This window comes from Helicoverpa zea, chromosome 24, assembly GCF_022581195.2.
Source record: "Helicoverpa zea isolate HzStark_Cry1AcR chromosome 24, ilHelZeax1.1, whole genome shotgun sequence".
NCBI classification, from domain to species: Eukaryota; Metazoa; Arthropoda; class Insecta; order Lepidoptera; family Noctuidae; genus Helicoverpa; species Helicoverpa zea.
In genome coordinates, this window is record NC_061475.1 from 8,821,803 (window position 1) to 8,839,776 (window position 17,974).

A 17,974-nucleotide genomic window follows, 5' to 3' on the forward strand; every position below is an offset into this window, starting at 1 on the left:
AAATGAAATTTATTTATTTGCCAGAATATAGGTACAATATGATGGTCGATACAATAAAAAAAAATATGGTTTCACTATATTCGACTTATAATTTAGTCATGCAAATATTTCAAGTTCTATAATCTTATAGCTAAAAAAGTACCTACAATCATTTTGCATTAAAACTATTTCTCCTCTAGGTACTCTTTGACTGTATAAAAACATTTATCAATAAGCCAATTTCTGAGGGAACTCATTGGTAGGTCTTTAATGCGAGATGGTAGCTCATTGTATATTCGAATGCACATTGGGTAACAATTTCTACGGTACAATTCGGTTCTCATAAATGGTAAATTTAATTTCTTTGGGAATCTACAGTTAAATGTGCAATCATCACCAAGTTTCTTAAACATATCTTCATACAATTTTGTAAATTTGCAAACTTCCTCTATATAAATGCATGCAAGTGTTAGAATTTTTAGTTGTTTGAAAAGCGGTTTGCATGATGTTAAATTATTCACATTACAAACAGCTCGAATACACCGTTTTTGTGAGACAAAAACGGTGAAAAATTGACCCGATGATAGGCGATTGTTTTAAAAGAATATCTTGATTTCAATCAAACTTAGTCAGTTTGATACTGGCAATCTAAATATCTGATCTCTATAATATGTAAGTATTTACTCAACCATTCATCCTCATACTGATTTATGAGCCCAAACAAACTATGACCGACTAAAAGTTTATAGTACCTATGCAGGTACTCTTGACGTCTTTTCTACTTTATAATTATTACCTTGTGAAAATTTAAGAGACTGTAATAAATCATTTGAATATTATTCACGGAAATGGAAATGCAATGACAATAAAAAACAAGGAACAGATGTACATGTAGTTTACCTACGATAAATCCTAGCGCCTGATATTCTTGTTTAGCAATATTTCTTCAAGCATATGATTGCTCACAATGTGTCCTCTAACTATATTTATCTCGCTTATTTTATAGGTAAAGTTATATTAATATAATTGAATCCTAGAGCAGTAACAAAGGTAAAGTTTGCTATAATTATTGTGCAGTTCGCACTTTCACTTTATTAATTAGTTGCCACTATCTAATGAGTAGTTAGTAGTCTATGTAACTAATTATGCACTCTGACCGGGAACATCAATTAGGCATCATCTAATTTCTATGAAATAAAATGACTCAGTTAGATTGAGCTATTTAAATGTTCTTAGCAGAGAAACCATCAAAAGAACTGATGTAGGTAAATCAAACACAAAAGAACTGTATAACAATTATTTATTACACCTTAAAAAACTAAATAACAACAATAATATTTACAACACACACACACTCAAACACCCAACAACTCGACAACAACATAACAACAGTAACAACATAACAATAGTACCAACGTAACAACAAGGCGGTTTTAACATAAAGGTCTTATACTTAATGGCCTTTCAGCCTTAAGCCTACAAATATTGGAACGCCATTACACGATAATCCTGGCCACAATATTTGTAAAATATTAAAGTTCCCATATTTTATAGACGAAATATCATTTTTAAAAGGTGGGGAAGAGTTTTCAGCTTAGAAATAACAATGCTTTAAGAAAATGAAATATTTTAAAAGAGTTAATGCTTCAGAAAATCGTAGTTTTCTTGAAGAAATAATTGCCCATGAAATGATAGATGTAAAGCAAGAACATTCAATAAATGAATGAGAATAAAAACAAAAGATAGTCGACGCAAAACTGAAAAGTTTCATCATCTGTCGGCCATTTTCATTTCTCAATTTAAATCTTATGCTGTCCCTTTTTAGTGTGGATAATAGTTTCGTAAACGGGAACCTTAAAAGGCACAGGCTTTTCTACAGGGACCAAAATATGTTTAACCACCTCGAAAGGTACTTCTTTCACCTTTGGTACATGTACAATCCTTTCTACGGGGTATGGTACAGACTTCTCTACAGGGATGGAAACCTCTTTAATGATAGGGATGACGACGGCCTTAGGAACTGGCACTTGGATGGGAATAGGGTGGGGTACAGGAATGATGACTGGCTGATTGACTTTGAACTCTACGTTCTTGGGCAGAGGGACGACAATTTCTTTGTAGTGTTTGATGGGTTCAGGGTTTTCTTCTTCCACGTGTTGGTGGACGGGGTAGACGTGGGATTTTAGGTCATGGCCACCGTAGTCACCGCCACTGTAGTCACCACCGTCGTGAGAGCTGCCTCCGTGGCTACCGAAGTCGAAACCGCCGGAGAAGTCGCTGGCTTGGAACTGTGGACAAGGAATCAGATAGTTATGCCAGTCTTTGGGTAAAAGAAGAAATTACATAAGGATACTTGAAAAATCCGAATGAATGCACATACAATGAAGATAACTAAGAAGTAAATAAGAAAGAAATGCTTTTTCATGTATTCTTTTTTTGAACATGTGTGGGACAATGGGCCAACGCTCCATTGGTCTTTCAGGTCAATTCTAACTCGAACATGACATAGGTAAATAAAAATTCATTAAAAACTGCTCACTTTTAGCAACTAAAAACGTCCCGGAATCGGTTACTCGACAATTTAATAACAGAGCAACGTTGAAAAAATCAAATAAAAAAAAGAGAACCGTTTCCCGCGCGGCGACATGCCCGCTATTTAGTCTGTGGTTCCTTTTTCTTTTTTTCCCCAGTCTGTGGTCCGTTTTACTTTTTGCAGTGACGTTTTTATTTTCGTTCGGTAACGGTTATCCAATCTGTTAGATTCGTTCGGAAATCGAGTTAATAGAGCAGATCTTTTTATGAAGTTATGTAATAGCTGTAACAATTGATTGTCAATTTCGTTTTTTAATTTGAAGCGGTGTGAACGCTTATTAAGTTTACTTTCAAAGTAGAATCGAAAGTGTGTTACTATAATGCATGTTTTCGTGAACTTTTTGTAACAGTCTAGACATTGAAGAACTTTCTCAAAGTATGTGAAACAAAAACTAACAAAAATAACAATGTAGTTCTCCAAAGTTCAAGTTAAAATACTTATTAAAGACTTCTTCTTCTAACAATAAACTTTCCTACCACTTGACTGTCATCTACAAAGTAAAATTAAAGACAAAATCATGACGCCTCGATTCATATTTCAAGCAATATCATTGTTTTTGCGAACACATCATTCTTTATTTTCGTACCGAAGGACCCTCACCTAATATATCATATAACAACTCTGAACTCTCATAAAACACGAATTCTACTGACGTCTGTTTTTCCAATAAGTCTATCAAGATACACGAACAGGCTACAACACGCCTTGAGAACATAATAAAAAAAGAAATAACGCAAGAAAAAAACGTATAATATACTTTTATGACATTTTATATATTTCTGTTAAAGAAAATATACATTAACCGTCAAATCCGTAGCGGACCCCGATTGGGGTCTGAACATCAATGTCACCGTAAGCTCGGTTTAGACCCCAATCGGGGTCTGCGAATGAGTCATACACTTTCCTAATTATTTACGCTCATATTTATTTTCTTTCCAATCAAACCGTATTTGTGAGTACTAAATAAAATAACTAAATAAATTTAAACTATTTTGACGCATTCAAACCTTTCATATTTAGCATCCCTTTAGTAATATACCTTTTGAAAATCCAATCGTAATTACCGGGAATTCTGATCGAACTCGCCATGTTTGTTTACATTTGTTGTTTTTTTTAAATTTGAAGACGCATAGACAAGATGGCGACGGTGATAGAAGTTTTGCATCGAATGATCCGATTCGTTAAAATAAAGAATCGATTTAATAATTTTATATTATTTGATATTATAATATTACTAAATTGCACTTTTGTATACTATAATCTGAAAATAAATTAGGAAAAGTAAAATGACTTAATTTATTTTGAAAAAATGCTAGAAAATCAGTGGTAGAAAATACGTTGTAGCCGGAATATATTTTTTTTTCGGTTTTTAGGATTTCTGAAGACCGCAAATTTTGAAGACTTATTTATTTTTTCGGGTGTTTTATGTACAGAATTCCTGTAGTCCTGCCAAACTTAATGGCGGTTCGTTACTTCCGACTTTTTAACTGAGCGGCAAAGCTATTTGACGAGAGCTGTAGTTAGGTGTAGTTATCGCAAAATTTTATGACGATTTTATTGTTTGAAAGGGCAAATAGGTAGTCGGAACTGCTACTCGCTGTTCATCGAAAGCTGGTCCAAGATGGAAGAAAGATGGCCGCCGCTGACTTATTTTTCTTTTCACAAATCTGTCAATACGGGTATCAAATAAATTGCATTGACTAGTAGAACAAGAAAGATTATTTTTGACCGACAAGCTATAAAGAAGCGCGGGGTCGCTACTCCCCGTCATCCGCCTCAGATCCTCAGAAGTCCTGCGGGATCATTAGGATCAAAAATATTAAGTCGATGCCTAGAGGAATGAAGCAATTTTTTTTCGCCACCAAAGGACAATGAGCGTTTTGATCTACCTCTCCTCTAGCATTAAGTAATACATCAATAGAAAGCTTATGTAGTAATACATCAGTAGAAAGTATATGTGTAGTATTTTCTTGTACGGCGGCGATTGTCATTTGTTAGTATTTAGGGAGTTGGACCATGTTTAGTGAAATAATAACTATGTCTAAAATCTACTGTAGCTTCTTAGGTACTGACAATTTGTTAGAGGTATTTAAGTACGAAATGTTCGATTTAAAAAGGCCTTTCCAGTGATATATAATTAATTACTAGAGAAGGAATCTAAGGACTTGAAACTAACTATCGATAAAAAACCTTAAACATGTTCTAACATCTAAAGTACTAAGAATTGGTAAGTAGTATGTAAGTACAAAATGTAACGCTTAAAAAGGCCTTTCAAATGATGTATGACTCATTACTAGAGGGGGAGTAGACCAACATTCAAACATCTCGCCCAATGTCCTTTACGCCGCGCAATGGTGGCCGAATCATTGTTGTGACTCACGCACACAAAAACCACGGTCTGCTCCGATAAAACTTTCCTGAAAGACCGTTGATGCTATCCCCGCACCCCGCGCGCCATTCCGGCGCGCCATCTGAATTTTATTCGAAATTTAAAATTCAAAGGACTTATGAGACACCCAGTATAAAAATTTTACCTATGCTAAAAACTTTCATAAAACTTTAATATTTTTTCTTCACAACAAAAACAAATTGAACCTATAATTTAAAATTAAGAAATAAAATTGAAATAAGTTTCTATTAAAAAATATATATAAAATTGGTATTCGATTATTTATAATAAACATCCGATTTAGGTATCGAATGCACACCGCTGATTGAAAAAAAAAAATGTACTCTGTTCCAAACTCTACTTGACTTTGATCTTGTAAATTGTTCATTTTTATTGTGTATTTTATGTGCTGATTTTTTAGTTATGAATCATAAATAAGTGCACGAAATGTATTGCAACGGATTGAAAATGTTATAAATATGACGTTTGTGTTGTGTTTGAGAAAGTGATGCGATTATTTATTGGTAAGTTTTCACCAAATTTGAAATGCCTAACTTTTCGATAGACTTAGAAACACCGTAATTATTATCTATTTCTGAATTAACTGACCCCATTTGACCTCCGCACGTTGTTGTCAAATAAGTGAGCTCTAAAGTTATAGTTAAAATACTTCTGATCAGGCATTACGGACTTAGAATTTATGTGTTGAAAGTTAGTACAAATTTTTGAGTTCCATGTCGCGATTCAAAATATCCCGCCGAATCAACGGTAAAGTCATATGTCAAAACCTTGTCGAGCAGAGGGGTTAAACTTTTAGTATTTGGGGTTCCTTAGCCTGGAAAATTAAATAACGCCCGTTTTTTCCCTATTCATTTTACGTCTGACTTAGGTCGGTATGTAGAAAATCAACCGATTATTATCTTCAATCGGATATTATTTAAAAAATTCCTAGGTTAAAATCGATGCTCAGATGCTCAAAGCTTGCTCAGGTTCTGCGGATAATTAAAAAAACTACACACGGCCAAACTTTTCTGCATTATGTAATCATCAATCAAAATCAATTTTAAAAAAATGCCTTTCCTATAGCAATTACCATCCGAAATTTTAAGCATTACTTACCTATAGTATTTCGTAAATTGTCAAATTAACGATATTCAACTTTTAACTGAGAATGCAAGGACCAGTCCACAATTTAGCAGACACTAAGGACCAAAATTTCAAAGTGTTGCAACATACAGAACCAAACCCACCTTCCCAGACTCAAACCCACAACAAAGCTAGGAAATAAATAGCTCACCCAAATGTATTACCGTTGAATTTTTTAATATAAGTACGGTTACCACAAAGGGATGTTTTTTATGTGGCAACATCAAAGACGAAGGCAGGATTAATAATATCGCTCATTTCTACAGAATGATAAAAATGTGCTTCTTGTGTATTACGGTATTAGGTACTTGGTCCTTGTATACGGAGATTTTTGTGCAGGTGATAAAATCTAGGATAAGGGAACAACCCGTTTTTTCGCATATGACACTACTATATGGCTTTGCTCCAAAATGTTTATGTTAGATCTAGAATGTCTTATTTGTTGTGCGTCTTAAGATCAAGGCATATATTTCACCATTTTGTAAGGTAAATATCATCTTAAGACAGTCAAGTTACTTTTATTTAAATGTACGATATCTTGCACAATTACATTATTAGTTGCTTAACATTATAAAACCTAAATGCCGAAATTGTCAGTCGGACTTTCACGCTGAAATAACTGAACCGATTTAATTTCAATTCGCGACACAGACATTTAAGCGCCTGAAAAAAGATATAAGCTACTTTTTATCTAGGGGAGGGAAGTAGTTTGCACTAAACTCGAATGGAACCAAAATTAATGCCCCATTAAATTCACAAATTACGGTTGCATCGCCCTAATTCTGACCTCAAAGGACCAGATAGTCTTTTCCTTCATACCTGTTGGTCCTGTGTTGAAGCAGCCTGCTGGTAGGGAGAGGAAGCTTGCTGGTACTGCTGCAGCAGCGAGTTGTAGGGCGTCCACTGCATCTCCTCGGCCAGGGAGCTGGCCAGCAGCGCGCTCACACACTGGAAGATAAGCAAATGATGTGTTATTTTGAGAAAATCTTGTGAGTTGACTTTGGTCGAGGAGGACCACTATGTTTGACTCAGAATGATGAACATTATTTTAAAAAGATATGAATACTACGGGTTTTAGCAATAGACAACCGACATGATCTAAGCTTCGGTATTGCAATTCAAATCAGCTTCAGTGATTGGTTTAGGTTAGGTTCCAAAATCATCATTATGTATATTTAAAAGCGAAACTGAGTATGTGGGTATGATGGTTACTTCACGGCCCAACGGCTGAACAGAATTTGATGAAACTTGGCAGCAATTTAGCTGATCCATCGGTGTAACATGAGGGCTACTTTCGATCCGGATGCAGGAAGTAGTTCGCTTGAAAAGCGAGTGAAACTATTAGTAGCTACTAGTTCATAAATGAAATGATCATCCAAGTGTTTTCTCCCCAACAACTTTTTCACCCCCATTTCGCCTTCACACAAAACACAAACATCTGTATTCAGACACAGTAATTCTGAAACTACGAGCATTGTTTACAAGTTGTCGCCATCAACCACAGTCTACGTTATGAAGTCCTATCAGTTGTGAACAACTGCAATTTGCTACACTGTAACTCATTTGGCATAACTCTCGAGCAAAATTTTAGAATATATGTATGTTGTGTGTGAAATGTTTTGCTGTTTTTGTTATTTAGTGGTGAATCTATGTAAGGAATGGTAAATTGGTGAAATAAATACCCAGGTATTTCGGTTAATTGCACCCAATTTAGTCATCATTGCTCAGATTGGGTTCTCTCTCTGGCATGCAAAGATTTTTTTTAGATATTCACAAAATAAGACATTACAATGACAGGTCGAGATCAAGATTTTTACTCTATAATTAAGTTGCACGGTTGCACCGTTTTACTATTCCGATAACTGAACCAAAACCAGCCATGTATACAAATACCAATGGGCGGCAATTTCACGGCTGATTATCATTAACATAACACACCCTAAGTAATATGATACGATAAAAATAGGAATTAATTGGCATTTTAAATAATAACACATCTATTTTGAACATGATGAACAAACAAATGTATGATCGTGTCAGATCCTGAGTTCTGTTTACATAATATGGTATTCATCCCTTGTCTGACCTTTCTAAAAGCAGAACTAATGATTATGACGTTGAAATGGCTTCAGAAGCTACATTTGTTCGTCCCACGTTAGTTAACCGATGGATAGTCAAGTTACATGTAGGTGGACTTAGTGAACCATATTATCTGAACCTTAAAAGGTTAAGGAACAAAAAATTGTCTTTTGCTTCTGGGTGAAAAAGGACCAATATAAGTAAACAAAATAAAACCGGCCAAGTGTGACACAAAGGGCCCATAAGATATATTTTTTTTATTTATTTAACTTTTTATATTTATTTAATTTTATGCCTACAAATAATTTCAACTTTAAAGTGATGCAGAGATAACGTGGTAGGTGCAATCATTATTTTTTGTTCTAATATTCAGTATTAGTTGCTTTAGCAGCAACAATAAATCAGTGATAATTTAAACTGTCTTGCCATCACCGTTCTTACAACCATACAACGTGATGATAGACAAATGGACAAACAGCGAAGTCTTGGTAGTAGGATATCGTTTTGCCCTTTGAATATTCTACCCTAGCAATGGTCCTTCGTTGACACTCAGGTGACAAAGGACCAATAACGGGGACCAAATTAAAAACTTGGACCTTATATTCGCGAAGGTAATGTATAAAGTATATTTTAATTCACGAATTTATCGTTGTATTGGGACAAAGTTATCGCTGCAGTATTGCAGTAATTCAGTAATATTGAAACTGCTCTTTATCATCATTATAAACCTTTTATTACCCTACGAAGAATTGAACGTATGGCAATGCTCACAATGGCTGTAATATTTTGCAAGTTTTCCCAAAAGTGTTGCCATGAAAATTATGATGTGCATTTTTGAAATTAATATTTTGTAGACTTATTTACCATGAGAAATTATTACAAGTTACTGAGTAGCTTTGGCTCCCGGTTTTGCCCACGTCCCAAAAGAAATTACTTCCCTTACTCGGGTGTGAAAAAAAGCATCCTATCCTTCGGGTCTGAGCTACCTTAACGTTAATTTTCATTCATTCTTAAGTTATAATAGATTTACTTAGGCCCGGGTGTTCGAAGCTCGGTTACGTCAAGGTTAGGGTTAAATTCTAGTTAAAGTAAAATTAACAGGGTTTAAATTCATAAAGCGTTGTTGAACGTTAACATTTCATAGTAAAAATGTCAAATTAACACTGGTCAAAATTGACAACGGTAAAATTTTAACTTTAACTTTACCATAACGTACGAACAACCGGGCCTGAAACGACTCTCTTCTGAACTTCAGATCATGGGTTTGTATGAAATAAACCTTAATTTTTTTCTGAAAATAAGCTTATATTTTCAGAAATAAATTAAGATTTATTTCATACAAACCCATGAGTTAGACCTACTACATAATAGTTCCAAAAATCAAATCGCTAATTAAAACAGAAGTTTAAATTTCGAAAAGAATTCACACAAATTCAAAAAGACTCAAGTTTTAAAAGAGAATTTATAGCGCTAACGTGTTATTGGCTCAGAAAATGACGTTCTAAAATCAAAGGATGTGTTTATGTGTGTGTGAGTATACGTTATGAACAGCGCGACGATACATCAGGTGTATCTAGCGCTGTTAGCAGCACCGCGCTGATATACTGCCGGGGAGTATACGGACCCGTGATACGGACATATTTCCTTAGCAGAAACGCTTAGAAACTAAGAGATTTTTAAAGAAAAAAAAGAGAAGTTTAAGTTAAAAACGAAGGTATTTTTAACCGACGAAGAATATGGGAGAGGTTCTCAAGTCGTGGTGTATATTATGATGACCATTGACCTCGCATAACGTTTTACAAAGTATCCAGATTTTCATAATGTTTTTACTGTCCCAATTTTTTTCTCTATCTATCAGTTACCTAGCTTATGATTCTCGCTAGAGGAAAAGTCTAGCAGCTGTCACCTACAGACAACAACAATCACCTAGATTTAAATCAGTTTCAAAAGCAAATAGAAAAATTGCTAGAGAAATGCATCATTATCTATTATTTCATATAAGAATAATTAGGGGTTTTTGTAACGTACAAAAACCCCTAATTATTCACATGAATCAACTTGTGCGACAAAAACATTATTACACAACAGTATTGTATAATGTTTTGGTCTGAAGCACTAGAAAATAGTGTTACTAATTTGCCTAGTTGCTTTATCTGAAAGAGTGACATAATTTTACTTCGTAGATATTGAAACATGCGCCTCCTTTGAAGCAAATAAACCTACTATTCTGTACAAACTTACTTAATCTAATTTAGACTTAAGAAACTGGTCATCTCACTCACTCAAAAAGAGTATTTTATGACAAGATTAACCCTAATTTACCAACAGTGCTGATTCTTATGGAAAGCCTTTAGCAGTAATTAAATGTAACAAAACCACAAAGTTTTGGTACACAGAAATCTTAATTACAATTTGAATAATTTTACGGTGTTTTCTTAATTAAAATCACTATTTCACGCACTCCAATCCGCATAGTTATTTAAAAAAACTGTAATTTTCACGTCACGTTTTCTTTCACGCTACTCTCCCGTATATTCAACGCTGAGAAGCCAGTATAAAATGTGTCCAATGGCTTGCGATGATACACAGCCTCCGCAACAAGCCGGCGTTATTTATTACAGATAAAAGCAGTTTTTAGCTCTAATCTAACGATATGAGTAACAAAGGAAATCTCTTTGTCGTTGAAAGGAAAAATAACTGCACGTTTAAAATCTATAGATATATATAAATGAATGCCTTAGTCGCGCCATCGTGTGTGAATGGCTGAAAACTTTAAGGGAAGAAACTTAGACCCAGGAGGGACATGGGATAGTCTTTGTCACCATCTGGCTACGGGAAGCAGTTATCTCGAGACGCGAGTGAAACCGCGGGCGCAAGCTAGTAATTTATATGTATGTACAACTTTAAAATAAGAAAAAACTAAAAATGTTTTCAAATATGTAAAAAAAGAAAAAGAAACTACCTAAGTATCAAAAAACTGACCCGCATCGCTGTCATTGCAAATTTTTTGACCGTTGAAAATTGAATGAGTCAGTTCAAAAAAGCGATTTTTATATTTTAATTTAAACATTAATATGCCTAATAGAAAATGTATAGCAACATTTATATTCGGAGTGTTTTTGCTGAACGATAAAAGTTTTGGTCCTTGGGTACAAAACTTTTTGTACTTGTATCTTTGCAAATTTTTCACATGGCTCAACACTTTTTATAATTTGCCCATGATGTAGAAAATTACTAATTTATTCTAACTTTACTTTAAAAAAAATAGCTAACATTAACTTTAAAAAAAAACCTATACACACGTTTAATATCGTACAGAATTTTGACAGCAAACATTTCAGCCTTATTTTTTTTCAGGCTGACCTTACTATTTTTTTTTTCTACGCCCCGTGGCTTTGTTTATTGACAAAATATCATATGATACAAAGCGATTTAGAGAATAGTGAGAGAGTGAGAAACATTTTATTACATATAAATTATTTTTAAGGCAATTCGAAATTGCTTACATTTCCACGTTAGAAGCGTGGTACTTAGTAAATGAAAATGTTATAAAAATTTTCTTTCACGAAATGAACTGAAATACAGCGCGCAATTTTGTTTGAGTGCAAGTAAAATGCTCAGATTGAATTTTACACACAATGTAAAGAGTCTGAACGTTTGAGCATATTTATGATGAATTTCAAACATAACCGACTCCATGAAGTATCGAAATTGCTACCTAAATACGCATCACTTTTCACTTTTAAAATATCACATGAAAGATATTTTAATGTTCCTTTCGTAGCGAAAATCCAAAAATCATAATTTTCCTAGAAATACACCACAGACAACAGAACGTATACACAAATTCACTTTTTAAATACTAAAAAAAAATATATTATCAAAAAAAAACTCACATATAAAATTACTGTGCACATTTTGATGTAACTGAGAGCGTTTCACAAGTGTTTGTGATGTCACAATAAAGTGTAGTGCCGTTTTATAGTCGGGTGACGGGCACGAGTTGTTAGTGAAGTTTGCCGCGCTTTTAGGGATCCGTGGAATAGGAAATGGTGTTTGGTCCTTTGGTACGTGAACTATATTTGTTGATGGTGCGGTATTTTTGAGGAAAAGTAGGTTAATTGCGGTTTGTGTATGGTTTATGAAAATTATTGGATGGTTTTCAGGTTAAATTGACTTGTAGTAGCTAGGTATATATTTAAAAAGTTAATATAAAAAGTTAACCCAACATATACTAATATACATTTAAATATTAAACCTAATAATGGTTCCAAAAGCTGCACGTCTAATCACATTGCTATCTAAACTATTTGTTGTGCAATTTTTCATGATGCCATCCTTAATTATCCAAGTTATGAATACAAAACTCTTCCCATATACAATTTTTATAGCAAGAAAAAGGCCATGGACATTTTATTATCTAAACTTAATCCAAATAAAAACTGTTTCTAAATAAAAACGAAAAATCCTTTCAAAAACTCGCCAAAAGTAAAGAAACAAACGAGAAAACTTCACATTACTACAGACATCATTAAAACATTTTTTGTACGGAACCACACCTCGTAACGACGTGTCTATGAGAAACCAAACTCTTTTATTTTGTTCTATATATTTCTACCAGTTTAACTTGACACCTACTTTAGTACAATTTGCTTGATCTGGCAGGTCTCTTGAAATTGGCCGGTTATATCATCAAAACTGCTCGCAGTACAAAAAAATAAAATACTACGTTCTAAAAGTAATTTTGTATACATTGCAAGTTTGGTTCAAACATGTTTTTTACACTCAATAGTGAAGCAGCAATGGATTTTACAAGGAAGATTATTTTCGATATTTCATTGAGTTCCGTTACTGATAGTTTTTGGTCTATTTTCAGATCGATAAGGTATTATAATTGAACGAGAGTATTTCGAGAGCGTGTCTATGAAGTACGCAGTTAATTTGGTGTTTAGTACCTTCGTAGTAAAGTTGCAAAACAACGTAGACCGTAGCTAAAAAAATACAAAAAAAAATGGGAAAAAGTCTCTTAGTTTAATTTATGTCAGTGACCTCAATTTGAAGTGTAAACAGTTTAATTTGTGATAGGTTATGGCTATTAGTTCGGATGGTGTTACATCAGGTAATGTTTTACGGTCTGTGTGTTTTTAACTGGATGTTGTCTGTACAGCTAGGTCAGGACTACGGAGAAATAACCTTAGCTCAGGAGTGCATGCATCTAGATTGAATTTTTACCTCCATCCCTTATTTATTAGTTGACCGTTAGGCTTCTTTTCTTTTCTCCGGGTTGTGTCTAAGTACTCTCTGTTTCGTGACAAGGGCAATATGACGAAGATATCATCCTCCTGGCCTTTTCCCATTGACGGGTCAGCTTCCAGTCTAACTAGATGAATTTAAGTACCAGTGTTTTACAAGGCGCAAATCAGTCAAATTCAGTTACCAGGGCGACCCCTTGCTAGACTGGTTGTCAGTCTTTCTGGCTTCTGGCTGCCAAAGACGTTCAAATGACAGCCCATCAATTAAACGTGCCTTCCAAAACGCAGAGGAACTCGTCAAGACATTATAATATCATCCCTCCACAGACCGACCTCTTCATTCCTTATTATCGATCGACCCGTGCGTATGTTATTTAGACTTAACTTTTAAAGAATCTGCAATAATCTGAATTCTAGAAGCCTCACGCATAATCCCGCATCCGGCTAAACATCATGGAAGCGTTTAATGCGTCCATCTACGATAAGATCTCTTCCTGATACATTTCAATTCGCTGGGATTGTGCATCATAATGCTTGCGTCACTTCCAGCTTTGCATAACCAAGAGTTACATTCAAATTAAAAAGTGTGTTGCTAATTGTTTTGTTTTAACAGCTTGTTGTAATAAACGTACTTTTATTTTTTATTTTATTTTATTTATTTGGGAAAAAATACAGTGACACATTACATTTTGACATGATATAAATACAAGCAATTATGAACAAATGTGTTACCAACGACATTTTCCACAAAATACATTAAACAGGCTTAATTGCTAACAGTTATTATAAAATATGAACCTAAAAGCTATAACATACTATACTTATAGATAAAAAATATTGATTTTTATTGACTAACTGTCTTCTTTATAATATTTTTGAATTTACTAGCCGATAGACAAAACATATCAACATGCGGGAAGTACTTGTTGTAATTGCCAGTAAGTCGACGCAAAGGTGCTCGCAAACCTGCGTTACTTCAACAAGAGGTAACAGCAAAGGGTGGCCGCGTACGAACCTTACGGTGTAAGTACCGTACTGTGTAAGAGGTGTTATCTATTAGGTACCTGTGGCTTTTCTCTGTAGTCAGATCTTTTCATGTAGGGCTGCGGGATTGTTCGAAAAAGTTACCGCGGGCCTGGTACATAAAGGGCTTAAGAAGGAATGTGATGGGTTTTAGTCAGTAAGAGTCTGACACTCTCTCACTCTGTCTCAAGTAAGTGGTCACCCATTTACTTACATACATGATCTTTGTATAAAAGATGAGTGTAGCAGATAAACGACTAGTTGCTACGCTGTTTTCGCAGGCACGCACAATTTTTTTATAAATAGGCAAAATGTTTGTACGTAACGAAGCAAGAGTAAGTTCCTAAAAGGATCATCGACACTTAGGCTTAGATACATCTTCGTTATACCTATATTTTTCTATGGATACCTATCCATACTTTTGCATAAAGTTACAATTTCAAGAAAAATGCAAAGTCTATTAAAACTGCTATCCCAAAGCCCACCTAGGCGTGAAGACTGGAGATCTTAAACATACCTACATCATTACAGATACTTACACATTGCATGTCTATACCTCATACAAGTTATTAGGTACCTACATAGTTATCTCATTATGTCCTAGACTTTCACACACTATATAGTGATTAGAGATAGTAACGAGAGCTAGATGTAGGTCATATAATAACGGTGTGATTGCTACTGATTATAAATAATAAATCATGCTGCAGTGGTTGAAAGTGAGTTGGTTGTATGCACTTCATGCTGGCATGTCAAATTGCTAACATTAGAATCGCAAAGTTTTAAAATATTTTCCTGATGCATTACTGTCTAATGATGGATGGAGAAGAGGAGGAAGACCAAAGAAAAAATGGTTGGGATGGCTTACCTGAGAGTGTCAATACGACGAGTGACAGAGAGGAATTTAAGCGAAAATATATACACCGACCGCATATAAAATTAGGAACAAAACAGAAAGATGATTACTGTTCATTGATCTAGTCTAGTCTCGAGGCAAAGGTTAAAGTTTTTTGTTCGATTCTACCAGTATCGATCAAATCTGCGCAAATCTGTGTAGACTGTTTGTAAACTAACCTAAAACATCAAAATCAAACAAAACAAACTTGACACTAGAAATCCGAAACCATTCACAATACCAAAAAACCCAAAAAAGGAAAACAAAATACAGTCGAAAAAAGATACAAAAGACAGACAGATAAAAATCTAAAACGCACGAGCACTCACTATTCAGACAAAAACAAACAAAATGGACTATATTTCTATATAGTGAAAGGAATGATACGTTACTACTCGATCTATCGAAAATAAACCAAAAGTGCAACAGATATGCAAGTTAGGTAATAGTGTGTGCCTTTTACCGGAACTTTAGACTGTAATATGTAGGTGTATTTGTATGTAGGCTTGTGAGGAAATGGGTTCGTCTTAATTCCTGTATTAGCTATTGATATGTAAGGTGGCTTTATCCCGTGATTTTCTTTGCCGTTCGTCTTTGATAGAGAATGAAATCACGAAATCATTATAACACTTTAGAGGTAGATAAATCATTTGATATTTAACTAAACATTAACTGATTCATGCGGTTTCACCTGCATCTACCGCAATTCCTATATTATATTTTTAGACGCAATTATTATATTATATTGTTTTTTTTTTTCTGTTACAATAGTTGAATTTAAGATGTCATTTAGTATGAATTCACCAGGCATAGTAATGTGGCATTTTATTATATTAATAATAACGCAGTGCACTTTTCACTATTCAGATATTTGTTACTTTCGTTTCATTAATATTTACTCAGTTACAGTTAATACCTAATTGTATAATATATCCTACTAAGTAGGACCTACTTATATTATAAATCCTACTTATCCTACTTATATTATAAATGTGAAAGTTTATGAGAATGTATGGATGTATGTTTGTTATTCAATCACGCAAAAAGGGCTGGACCGATTTGATTGAATTTGGTACATAGATAGGTGATACCCTGGATTAACACATAGGCTATTTTTTATCAACACACCACGCGGGCGAAGCCGCTGGCGGAAGCTAGTATTTTATATTATAACGATTTGACAGCAAATGTCTGCGTACAGATTTTGTATCATTTTTTTTTGTAATTTGTGGAAAATTTAGTGAGTAGTATATTATTTAAGTTTAGTTTTAAGAACATTTTGTGTACCAATAATATACCTACTACTGTTTGTTTTCCCTAATAAAATAAATAAATAAATAAATTTCAGTTGAACTGGATAACTGGAAACTGAATAGGTTAATGAGTTTTAATCTAGAAGCGTAACAAACAAACATCCTAAACAATCATATAGAAGTTTAATTTAAGAAGTAGGTTGGTAATTTCTAAGATGTTTTGTCCTACCTATAAATATAAATATTATGTTTTTCCTTACATGTAGTATACCAACTTTCGCTGTTCAAGAATGCATGGTTTTAGTTATAGAGTAGGTTCAACCATGTTATATTTGTTGATTTTATAGTTAAGTGGTAGAGATAAACGGATTTTTATTTATTCTATCATGTTTTTTCCTAAATATCTTTCAGAAATTAGCATTAGCTCTCTTCCGTTCAAAACTTTAACAACAAACAAAATACAAAACAAACCGACATGACATACTTTTACTTTTACTTCTGGAAAAAAAAAACAATTTGAATATTAATCTTGCAAAAAAATAGTGCAGAATTATATTAATATCAAGTCGCCTTACATTGCACGGTGAGTAAAAGTGAACGGTTTTACCACGAGACACTTTAGTCTATGATTCAGTTATTATTTATTACATTACATCGTTATATCATCTTCGAATTAGATTGTGAACAAATTGTATCACAGATAATTAGAGATTTTTATCATGCCTTTATTGTTACTGGTGATAAAATCAAACTCGATTAATCTCCCGAGTCTTTTCCCAACTATGTTGGGGTCGGCTTCCAGTCTAACCGGATGCAGCGATTGCCTATCTGACCTCCTCAGCCCAGTTACCCGGACAACCCAATACCTCTAGGTAAGACTGGTTGTCAGACTACCCGTAACGACTTCCAAAGACATTCAAATGACAGCCAGTAAATCAAACTTGATGGTCGATGGATGGATGATCGAAGGTATGTTGGTATTAATTTAGGGCTATTTTCTACGCCAGTGTTTTTAACCAATTCAAAGGCGTTAAATTCTAGTTCTACACAACCTATGCCAATTACTTCATAGTTTCAGCAAATCATAATTACTTATCTGAAATTACACTTCGTTTTTTATTGGCAAATACCTAAGTATTGTGTTTGTATTCAGAAACGAACACGTGCAGGAGCTTTCAACTGGAACTTTATAACAGCATTTTCGATTAAAAATCCATCACAATAATACAAACGAAAGTATTATTTGAATCATCAAAACTGTAACAACTTCATACTAGGTAAGGTGGACCGTGGGTACCTACTACATAGGGTTACCAACTTTTTATGAATTAAAAACCTGAAAACTTGGATGTGGGTAAGTTACCT

At 34.1% G+C, this 17,974-nt stretch overlaps 1 protein-coding gene across 1 annotated transcript; it reads right to left on the reverse strand.

Annotated features, from left to right (window-relative positions):
- Nucleotides 1–1,317: 1,317 nt before the first annotated feature.
- On the reverse strand, nt 1,318–7,519 carry LOC124642196 (MAGE-like protein 2). Its single transcript, XM_047180507.1, has 3 exons — nt 7,514–7,519; nt 6,927–7,055; nt 1,318–2,267 (listed from the first exon to the last, which is right to left on the reverse strand). The coding sequence occupies exons 1-3, from the start codon at nt 7,517–7,519 to the stop codon at nt 1,779–1,781; spliced, it is 624 nt and encodes a 207-aa protein (XP_047036463.1). The 3' UTR covers nt 1,318–1,778.
- Between the last annotated feature and the right edge of the window lie 10,455 nt (nt 7,520–17,974).

Excerpts from the sequence above, each read along its gene's own strand:
- LOC124642196 (XM_047180507.1), bottom strand. Across the intron at positions 2,268-6,926 it reads CTTCAACACAGGACCAACAG|TTCCAAGCCAGCGACTTCTC; the intron begins GTATGAAGGAAA and ends CCTTGTCCACAG.